Source organism: Poecilia formosa, unplaced genomic scaffold, assembly GCF_000485575.1.
Source record: "Poecilia formosa unplaced genomic scaffold, Poecilia_formosa-5.1.2 Scaffold386, whole genome shotgun sequence".
NCBI lineage: Eukaryota > Metazoa > Chordata > Actinopteri > Cyprinodontiformes > Poeciliidae > Poecilia > Poecilia formosa.
In genome coordinates this window covers 1-10,762 of record NW_006800325.1, presented here as the reverse complement: position 1 = coordinate 10,762, position 10,762 = coordinate 1, and the positions used below count along the sequence as shown (strand labels likewise).

Here is a 10,762-nt window from a genome sequence, read left to right as displayed (position 1 = left end):
TATATATATTCTGAAGCAGCCATATGTGTCTTGTTCAGCAGCTCTTCAGAGGCAGGAGTCACATCACCTGGAGACACCTTGACCACCTGGACAAATGGACCAATCAGAAAGCTCAACGCTTTCACACCGAAGTGAATTTGGTCTTTAAAAACTTTATGCTCCTTGAAGGAGAAAGGAATCGGTCCTCTGCTTCTCCTCCAACAACAGGAAAAAAATCACAGTAAGTTTCAAAGGTTTTACCTCAATTTTCAGCTTTATGATCAACTTTATTTTTCTTTTTTATTATGTTGTTGAACATTTTCACTGTAGAGATGTTTCAGGTCTAAGGATGGAGACATTTTTCTTTCCTGCATGATCAACTGCCTTTTCTCTCCATAACTTGTTCCAACCTTTAATGCTTTTCTTAGAACATAAAGTTTTTCTACCATTAATTCTATTTCATAACACAAAAACAACATTCAACAAGACTTTTTATTGTATTTTTGCTCATTTCTTCTTGAATAAATGGCAGCTTCCTTTATTAAGAGGAAGCTGCTGTTTCTGTACAATTTGGTGGATTTATAATGTTACAAGTTTTTGGTTTCCTTCCCAACAAACATACACAGAGATCATCTTTTACCAACGTTTCCATTTTGGCTTTATCTTTATTTAACGAATAAGTTTGAGGTTGAATGTAAATAATTGTAAAACCTGAAAGGTTTAAATGTTTGATTTGATAGCAACAAGTTAAAATCAGTAAAACTGATTTAGTTTTCCAAAAGAAGCAAAATTATTTTAAATTTAAATTGTTATATTCATTACTTTTTAAACTGTTGGCATTAAATTGTGGTTTGCTGTGATCTAGAACTGAAAGAAGAAAATAGCTGCATGTCTGAGCTTGAAGAAATTATGATCTTCTATATTAAATAACTTAGTTTGAGGCTTTTTTTTCTTTCAGGTAACAAATCCAAAAACTGGAACCTGTCCAAGTTTCCACTAACTAAAACATAAAAGTGTTCAGGTAATAATACTTTTACATTTCCGTACATTTTATTGCATAAAAGGCAACAACATATTATTCCTTTAGTGAACGTTGATCATTTAGCAGAAGATTCATCTAAAAAATACATCAACATGTGGAAATTTCAGCCTTTTCTGCTTTACTTCACATCAATATAGTGATAAACTGATCTGTTGATTATTTTTTGGATTAATTGTAAAGTAATTCATTGGATTTTCTTTTCAAAGGCTTAATAATAGAGTTCAATCTATAAGTTTGGATAAAAATAAAAAACAAAGACAAGTTAACATTTGTACATTTTCTCTGATTGAAATAGATATTTTGCCAACTTCATGTTGTCAGATTGGTTCTGTTTTAGTGATTTATTGATTCTGCAGGTGAAATTTCTGGTTAATCGAAGTTAATTCACTGTTTAACAAGCCAGGCTGGTTTGGATACTTTATTTTACCTTCATGAGTGGAATCATAATTTTACAGCTTAATAATTTACCTATGCTGCCAGAAGTCCTACATCCTATATTTATCCAGCTCTTTTGATGTGTTTTTATTTATCTCTTCCAGCTGAAAGTGGGAACAATGCTGCATTTAGTTGTTATGACGTTCTGCATGAGTGAAGTGCTGTCAGCTCCGAGTCGAGACCCACAGCTGGATCAGCACTGGGAGCTGTGGATGAACCGGTACAACAAAACCTACCACCAGGTAAACAGAGCCGATCAACAACAAAACTGACATAAAATGCAACAGAGGCACTTAATGCTTGACCTGAAGTCTGACATTTTATCCAGATGTTAACATATACCGTCCTGCTAGAGAGACCAATCTAATCCTCCCATTTTAATAAAATCTCTTACAATAGCATTGTCCATTCTATGAATTTCTCTAATTTTGACCCTTTTAGTGATTTTTTGACCAGAAACAGCTGATTGAATGTTTGTGTTCATGCAGAAAGAGGAAGGCTGGAGGCGGATGGTGTGGGAGAAGAACCTGAAGAAGATCGAGCTGCACAACCTGGAGCACTCCATGGGGAAACACTCCTACCGGCAGGGCATGAACCACTTCGCAGACATGGTGAGGCAACACAAAACTATGGGTCCAAGCACACAACCCTGAGGAACTCCAAGAGTAATGGAGTGGTTTGCTACTTAAAACACTTATTTTTTTATTTTTTTTGTAGCCTGTTCTACTCACTAAAACATTTCCAACAGACTAAGGAGGAGTTCAGTCAGATTATGCACGGCTACAAACCGAAAGCAGAGCTTCATGTTGGGACCCTTTTCAAGAAGTCCAGCTTCCTGAACGTCCCTGCGTCTGTGGACTGGAGGACAGAAGGATACGTAACACCCGTCAAGGACCAGGTAACATGATCTGTTTTCTCTAAAATAAACATTTTTCTTGGCAAGTTGTGAGTTGTCTGAATTCATCTGACTTGTCTGAGTACATATTTTCCACTCCACCACCTCAGCGTGTATCAACACTTGCTGAAACCAACCAGCTTACTGTAGATCAGTGTTATACCAGTTTTTCAGTCATGACAATCCCAAGTTGAAGGCAGCAATAATAAATCATTAAATTAAAGTCACGCGTGAATAAGCTTGTTCATGCAATAAAAAACCAAGTCAACAAAAGATGTAAACAGCTACATGACATTATATTTTAAGTCAGACATGGTGCTAGCGCTCATCGTCTATCAGCCGCCAGAAGGGAGACGTCGGCATTTTATTCAACTGCTGGAGGGACAGGCCCCGCCTACTTGTGCGCAGCTATATAAGTGGGAATTTGGGGCAATTGTAGTCCATGATTTTGCAGAAGAGCAACAGTTTCAACATGTTAGAATGACACACAACTATGATAAGCCACAGTGGAGCTAGCTGCACACTGACCAAAAACATCAAAAACAAACCATCAATCTCTTTCTACTTCCTGTCGTCTTCTTCGTCATTTCCGCCAGAAGAAACATTCAGCTGTTGATCATGACTTGTGTGATTCCATTGCAGTTCTGTAAAATACATTTGATGTGGCTGAAAAACCACCTCATTTTAGCAAAAAAACCTTTTTAGAAGAAAGTTTATTTATAGCATTTTTTTTCAGCAGCAAGGCAGTTAAAGTGCTTTGAACAGATTTTTTTATCCAAAAAGGTGATTTTTTTTCAAAATTGGTGTGTCTCCATTAAGCAAATTTACTTTCGTAATTTCTATTTCCTCAGTTCTGTGGTCAATGGAAACACAGCTATTGTCCACAGTAAAATACTTTAAAAGGAAAAGCTACATTTTTGGGTGTCTCAGGAGGCAGGGGTTCATCCTGCAGCCAGTGGGTTTGTAGTTACACATCCACAGCTCTGGACCCTGACAGGCTCTTCTTTCCTGCTGTCTTCAGGCCCGTTGTGCTTCCTGTTGGGCCTTCAGCGCCACTGGCTGTCTAGAGGGCCAGCTGTTCAGGGCGACTCGCAGGCTGGTTTCGCTGAGCGAACAGAACTTGATGGACTGTTCTAGATATCTGGGCAACAAGGGCTGTAACGGTGGTTGGGCTAAGATGGCGTTTCAGTATGTTCATGAAAACGGTGGTCTGGACTCTGAAGAATCATACCCGTACCAGGCAAAGGTATGTTAATACTTAATCATATGGAGGAAGTTGTGCATCATGTTGTCTCCTGCTTGACGTTTTATGACTCTAACTTCTCTTCTTTGACCTTCAGGACAACCTGCAGTGCTTCTACAATGCGTCCTACAACGCCATCTTCGTCGACGGCTACGCTTCCATTCCCAGTGGCAGTGAGGAAGACCTGATGGAGGCCGTCGCCACCATGGGGCCAATTTCTGTTTCCATAGATGCCAGTCATGATTCCTTCCAGTTTTACCAGTCAGGTAGTTCTGCTCTAGATCTCTGATCCAGTGGCGTCCACAACGTTGGCTAAATCTACTCTGATTCAGCTGATTGATTTACTGTATAGTGCCTTTACATTGTTTCATAATAATAATTAATGTAACAATGTAAGAGTTACAATGCATCACTTTTACAATTCAAACTCAAAATTACTTTATTGATCCCAAAGGGAAATTAAATGTTGTTGTAAATCACATTAATTCAGATTCTTCAAAGAGTTTTTGTAAATAGTGATGGCTGCTGGCAGGAAAGATCTCTTGTAGCAGTCTGTGTTACAGCAAATCCGTAGAAGCCTCTGACTGAAGACACTGTCATTTCAAAAACAAATGCATAATTTCTGAAGGACGTGAACACGAGGCTCCCTCTGAATCTGAACCCATTAGCTGTCAGGTTTTATAGCATGACTCTCTCTGTATTTTAGGCGTCTACTATGAAGAGAACTGCAGCTCTGAGCGGCTGAACCACGGCGTCCTGCTGGTGGGTTACGGCTACTCTGATCAGGATTACTGGATCGTGAAGAACAGGTCAGCAACATCTATAACATTACTTCCTTTAACGATTAATTTCTGAATCTCATATTTTAAGGTGTATTATTCCTTTAGCAACTGTTTATTTTCACCAGAAGTCATTCAGATATGAATTTTTTTCTTTGCAGCTGGAGTGAAAACTGGGGCAACAACGGCTACATCCACATGGCTAAAGACAGGAATAACAACTGTGGCATTGCAACAGATGCCAGTTTTCCTGTCATCCTCTAAACAACATTTCCTTTTACTCCTGAGGGCAAAAGAATGAAAATAAAGTCTCAAAGTTGTGCTTTCTTATTAACAGGAGATGATTTATGTAAACATGCTCATGCATATGTAACCCATAAGCTGCATAGTTCTGCTGCTTACTGACTTACTAACACTTGCTGGTTTTATGATCATTTTCAGCTTTTGCAGTAATCAATAAAAGATCTGAAACCCTTGTTATATCAATCAATTCATCTTATTTGTAGCACATTTCAACAACAAGCAGTTCAAAGTGCTTCGAATAATAAAACACAAGTAAAAAGTAATAAAAACAACACATATGGTGAGACTCTAACGTGGAGTATGCTTCCTGGAAAAAGTTTTTCCCTTAAAGACGGACTCTCTAATCCTTAACCTGAAAATACTTCAACTTTCACACCCAGTTGAAATTGGGTCTTAAATCTGACACAGTAACAGAAGTTACGGTAAATTACATGTTTTACATAATTTGTAGTATAATGTAGCAGCGCTGGATGCTTAAACCTGGATGAGTTTAAAATGTTTAAAATGAGCGCATATTCCCACATCCTGTTCATTTATTCAGTAAAGTGAAACAGAAACATTCTCATTTGGTCGTTTTGAGTCACTGTATGGCGTCAGTGTTTAACTGAATGTAAATGTATGTTCCTCATACATTTACCTGTATGTATGAGGAACGTTCTGCCCCAGGCCTCATACCATTGGCTGCCTCTGGTTTTCATACTTCCGTCTTTCAGCGCCTCTTCAGACGGAGGCGTTACGTTCTTCCTTATCACCTGGAATCACCGGAAAAAGAATAAAAAGCCTCGACACGTTTATCTCAGGACTTTTTACAAGACAGCAGCCTCTTCGTCACTTCATCATCTTCAGCAGCGAAGTAAGTTTTGACATTTGACCGTGTGTGTGTGGCTTCAGACATCTGTACCTGTTTATGTGAAGGAACGATTTGCACCGTTTTCCAGAGAGTGAGCAGTGATATGAATCTGTTGTTTTTACTGGTTTATTCACATGAAATTCCTCCCAGGTTGGGTTTCTTCTTCCACCGCTGATCTTTCTCTCACTAAATCTAAGAAACTCATTCCCTTCATCAGGTGCAATGTTTGGGTTTTATTTAATACAACTGAAATCACAAACACTTTTACACTCCTTTTAAAACTTCTACAATAACATATGAAGTTAGTTTCATTTATTTTTAAAATGATTTATCCACATTTTATTCATTTTTTGTGAAATAAACCTTTTTAATTTAGTAATAATTTAGATTTTTAATGTACTTTAAATATAAATACTACAGAATAAAAACAACAAAATTAATGACAGAAACAGAACAAAATAAAAACACCAGGATTAAAAGTGTATTAAATGCTGTAAACATTTTAAAAAGGAATGTTTTCAGCTTTTTGCTGAAGTATTTAGTCTGTTGCATCCTCAGTTTGGGCTTCACTGTTCTGAATGTACTGAAGTTTATCTGGTTTGAGAAATTTTACATAAATCCACTGCATTTCCAGTGCAAACACAACAGAAACTGTTTCAAGATGGTAAATAATTAGACGTAATCATACGAGACCAACGACAGGCAGATCCGATACCATAAAATTAAAAACTAAAATGCCTGGCACAGTTTTTTTAGATGCTACAGATTTATAGATGAAACATTTCTCAAATTAAACAAAAACAAACTAATGTGAAAATAATATGCTTTGCTACGATTTGAGATGGCTAAATCTCAATTTATAGACACCTTTTATGCAGAAAAAAACAAAATAAGACACTAGTGAGAGAGCTGTCGCCTGATCCCAATAATTAATGATTTATACTTTATTTTCAGACAATAAATCCTAGAAATGACATCTGGCCAAGTTGAATAAGAGAGAAAAAACAGCTGTATAAAAATTTTTGAACATTATACTAATATATTTGAATAGCTGTACATAAGGTACAACTTTTTAGTTCTGCAGGAAATATAAAAGTAAATTAATAAAACAAGTATGAAACTCCAAGGATCATCTTCTGCTGTTTCTTTCTTTTTTTTTTTTTTGAGAAAGATTTTGCCTGCAGGAATTGTTGAATTAACCCCAAAGTGGAGAAACCAGAACATTTTATGTGTGACCTCATGTTATTTTTGTTATTTTCCTGACAGGAAGCCGCGCCATGTTGCCTCTGCTCGTTTTGATGCTGTGCCTGAACGCAGTCCTGTCGGCCATAACCTCCGACCCAACGCTGGATCAGCACTGGGAGCTGTGGAAGAACCGCTACAATAAAACCTACAATCAGGTGATCCAACAGATTTATTGACTTCTTCGACAATTTCAACCCAGCGAGGTTTTCTTTTCTATATCTAGAACTTAAATATTCAATCAGAGAGAACTATTGGTATGAAGAGGTTTGATAATTCAGCCATTTCTTATTTTACTGTGTGTGCATTTAATTAAAGATATTGACAGGAAGCATGCTGTTTCAAGAAAAAATTGGAATAAACAAATTAAACTTATGCCATTCAGACAAAACAATTAAGACATTTATGTAAAGCTGAATCATGCTGGCACTCTAGAAGTTGCACAGACTACACTGCAAAAACATAAAATCTTACCAAGCATTTTGGTCTTTTTTCTAATGTAAATACCTTAGTACACTTGAAATAAGAAAAAATTAACTTACAAGTAACTTTTCTGCAAAAATTAGGATCTTGTTTCAAGTAGATAAATCCTCAATATAGATGAAAAAATAGACCCATTAGCAGATTATTTCACTTATAATAAGTTGTCTTGGTATAAGTGAAATAATCTGCCAATGGAACCAGCACTTCTTTACCAGTTTAAGGAATTGTTTGCTTTAAACAAGATCCTATAGTTTGCTGAAAAGTTACAAGTAACTAGCATGTTAGCTTTGTCTTATTTAAATTGTTTTAAGATATTTGCACTAGAAAATTGACCAAAAATATTTGGTAAGATTTTGTTTTTGAAGTGATATGACCACATTAAAGAAGAAAAACCAATTTACTGATGCCTTATCTTATCTATCTTTTTACAATGTTGACAGAATTTCTAAACAAGATCCTCCTGCAGGTCCTGAATGTATGGTTTTCATGGAAACATCAGACAGTTTATTTTGGATTAAAACTTGCTGTTTAAATTAGATTTTCTCTTTCTGCAGAGAGAGGAGGGCTGGAGGCGAACGGTGTGGAAGAAAAACCTGAGGAAGATCGAGCTGCACAACCTGGAGCACTCCATGGGGAAACATTCCTTCACCCTGGGGATGAACCACTTTGGGGACTTGGTAAAGTTTCATTTTCAACATAATCAAAAAACAAAGCAAACATTCCAGATGTAACCAAATTAAGCATTGACACAAGCAATACATCTGATTTTCTAAAATTCTAAAAGTGTCACAAATGAACAATTATGAACCATTTGTAACAAATAAATTAATGAACAGTGATCCAAGCACACATCTTTGAGGAACTCCAGAATAAAACTGTTATTATGTAAAGATAATTAATGAGACATTTAACTGATCTGATGAAATGTTCTTCAGACTAACGAGGAGTTCAGGCAGATGATGAACGGCTACAAACCCAGAGCAGAGAAGGTCAAGAGGTCGTTGTTCACAAAGCCCAACTTCCTGAATGTCCCTTCATCTGTGGACTGGAGGGAGAGCGGCTACGTCACACCTGTCAAGGACCAGGTAACAGGATTTTCTACTTTTCACACCTCCAATGTAGTTAAAGTCAGAAAACACACAGGTTGAGTCATGAATTCCTCCTCCTTCATCACATTGTGATGCTTTTCTCCCCTTCCCCCATTGACATACATCATCAGTAAGCTGAAAACCAGTTCAACCAGCTCTAACGAAGACTAGAACACAGTAAACAACATCATATACAGTCAATGTAAAGGGAAACTGTTTCACATGATCACAAGAAGGAGAGTGGAAATCATTTCAGATTGCTGCCATGTGTCGAGAGTGGAGGTTACAGCAAATTCAGCACAAGATCAGTGGATGCAAAGAGCCGAAAATCAAGATGAGCTCTTTCTGGAGGCTAACCTTCCAGAGACAAAGTGCTACAATGGAAAAGCTTAGATTCAATTTAGTTTTATCTATATAGCGCCAATTCACAACACACGTCATCTAAAGGTACAAAAAAGTCTCTTCAATTCAATCACAGATTGAAATGGATTTGGATTCAAGTTGACGACTCTAGTTATCCACAAATACAGCTAAATTAATTATTTAAAGGGTCAGTATTATGTCCCTTTAATGAGCTTTCCATCATGTTATAATAATTAAAAACAGACATGAAGTGTTGCTTTTATTCTTTCATTTATGTTTGAGAAATCCTTTAATCTCCATTCAGCTGTACAAAACGCCTTGGTGGACCTAGCTCCGCCTTCTAGGCGCAGCTCCTCCCCCACTCAGCTCCTTCAGACTAGCCAGCTGCAATTAGCAAACACCGGCTGAGCTCATTACAGGAGCTACATTAAAAATGTTGGTAAAGGGTTAATAGAGGAGCTGTGTTGTGATGACTTCCTGAAGGCAGAGCTTCAGAAAGAGCAGGAGCTTCTTAAAGAGACGGAGGCCCAATTACAAGATGCTAAATTAGGAAGTTGAATGTCTTTTAAGTCATATTTGATATATACAGCATTTTTATAACAACCAAAGGTAACATAGTTACTTGATTATGCTATAAAGAGGCACTTTGTGCCTGGAAAACACAGAATACCATCCGTTTAAGTTGGTTAGAAAAGGTTTTTTTTACTATTATTATTATTGTAAATAAGATGGAGTAAACTGTCAAAGTTGCATTTGCTCAGTCCAGCTTTGTGCTGTCCTCAGGGTCAGTGTGGCTCCTGCTGGGCTTTCAGTGCCACCGGGTCCATGGAGGGCCAGCTCTACAGAATGACCAGCAGACTTGTGTCTCTGAGTGAGCAGAACCTGGTGGATTGTTCTGGACCTGAGGGAAACTATGGCTGCAACGGTGGGTGGATGAACAATGCCTTTCAGTACGTTATGGACCACGGAGGTCTGGACTCAGAGTCTTCCTACCCGTATGTGGGAGAGGTGAGTTGGAAAAGTTACAATTAAAGCCTCCAAACTGATTCTGTGCTTCAACTCAAGTCACCTGTTTTTTCTGTTTGCTAATTTTAGGACATGCCATGCAGCTATGATCCAAGTTACAGCGCCATCAACCTGACAGGATACGATAACGTTGTCAGTGGCAGCGAGGAATCTCTGATGGAGGCCGTGGGCTCTGTGGGGCCAGTTTCCGTTGCCATTGACGCTGGTCATATATCTTTCCAGTTTTACCAGTCAGGTAGGTGTTGATCTATAAAATATAAATATTTGTTTTAACAGAGGCTGTCAATGTTAAACATGCAATACATATTTCCACAAGTCTGAACCAGAAGTGATCCACCGCCATCTTGGTATGCAATAGATAAATGCAAGTAGATACATGTCTACCAGCAGTGGCAAAGCATAGATCAACCACGGCTTTGAGATCAGCATGTATGGACACTCTTAACCAAAGTGCAAGAGAAAGACACATTAAGAAAATGGCTGCTGTTGGGATCGACCCGTATGAGGCAGACGATGGAAACATGTCCGATCTCCTACAGTGTGTTCACTACTGAGTGAACATGAAGAGTGCCCATAGTAAAAGGACTGGATGTGTGTTTTAGGCATCTACTATGAACCGGATTGCAGCAGTGAGGACCTGGACCACGGCGTGCTGGTGGTGGGTTACGGCACAGCGCAAAATCTTCTTTCTGAAGAAAATTACTGGATCGTCAAGAACAGGTAAAAGTTAATTAGAGGACTTATGTCTCAGCGAGATCTAGAGAAACTTATCGAAGCGTTTATCATTAGTCGCATTGATTACTGCAACAGCGTCTTCAGAGGTCTGAATGAAAATCAATTCACCAGCTGCAGCTGATCCAGAGCACTGCTGCTGGAGCTCTGACTAAAACCAGGAAGTTAGAGAACATCACCCAGCTCTACATCCCCCAGCTCTACCTCACCCAGCTCTACATCACCCAGCTCTACATCACCCAGCTCTACATCACCCAGCTCTACATTACTCAGTTGTACATCACTCAGTTCTACATCACCCA

General features: G+C 38.2%; 2 protein-coding genes across 2 annotated transcripts; both read left to right on the top strand.

The window, feature by feature from the left end:
• Positions 1–938: 938 nt before the first annotated feature.
• Positions 939–4,829, top strand: LOC103154412 (cathepsin L1-like). The gene is made up of 8 exons (XM_007575680.2): positions 939–1,000; positions 1,561–1,698; positions 1,945–2,067; positions 2,205–2,354; positions 3,373–3,597; positions 3,692–3,860; positions 4,301–4,403; positions 4,535–4,829. Exons 2-8 carry the CDS (start codon positions 1,576–1,578, stop codon positions 4,635–4,637), a joined length of 996 nt encoding a protein of 331 aa, XP_007575742.1. The 5' UTR covers positions 939–1,000; positions 1,561–1,575; the 3' UTR covers positions 4,638–4,829.
• A 578-nt stretch (positions 4,830–5,407) lies between these two features.
• Positions 5,408–10,544, top strand: LOC103154413 (cathepsin L1-like). The gene is made up of 7 exons (XM_007575681.2): positions 5,408–5,529; positions 6,793–6,926; positions 7,806–7,928; positions 8,187–8,336; positions 9,486–9,710; positions 9,798–9,963; positions 10,331–10,544. Exons 2-7 carry the CDS (start codon positions 6,804–6,806, stop codon positions 10,450–10,452), a joined length of 909 nt encoding a protein of 302 aa, XP_007575743.1. The 5' UTR covers positions 5,408–5,529; positions 6,793–6,803; the 3' UTR covers positions 10,453–10,544.
• The last annotated feature ends 218 nt before the right edge of the window (positions 10,545–10,762 follow it).

Bases quoted from the DNA above. Each gene is read 5' to 3' on its own strand.
- LOC103154412 (XM_007575680.2), top strand. From the start codon at position 1,576: ATGCTGCATTTAGTTGTTATGACGTTCTGCATGAGTGAAGTGCTGTCA. The intron at 1,699-1,944 runs GTAAACAGAGCC...GTGTTCATGCAG, and splicing joins ACAACAAAACCTACCACCAG to AAAGAGGAAGGCTGGAGGCG. The intron at 4,404-4,534 runs GTCAGCAACATC...TTTTCTTTGCAG, and splicing joins TACTGGATCGTGAAGAACAG to CTGGAGTGAAAACTGGGGCA.
- LOC103154413 (XM_007575681.2), top strand. From the start codon at position 6,804: ATGTTGCCTCTGCTCGTTTTGATGCTGTGCCTGAACGCAGTCCTGTCG. The intron at 6,927-7,805 runs GTGATCCAACAG...CTCTTTCTGCAG, and splicing joins ACAATAAAACCTACAATCAG to AGAGAGGAGGGCTGGAGGCG. The intron at 7,929-8,186 runs GTAAAGTTTCAT...AATGTTCTTCAG, and splicing joins TGAACCACTTTGGGGACTTG to ACTAACGAGGAGTTCAGGCA.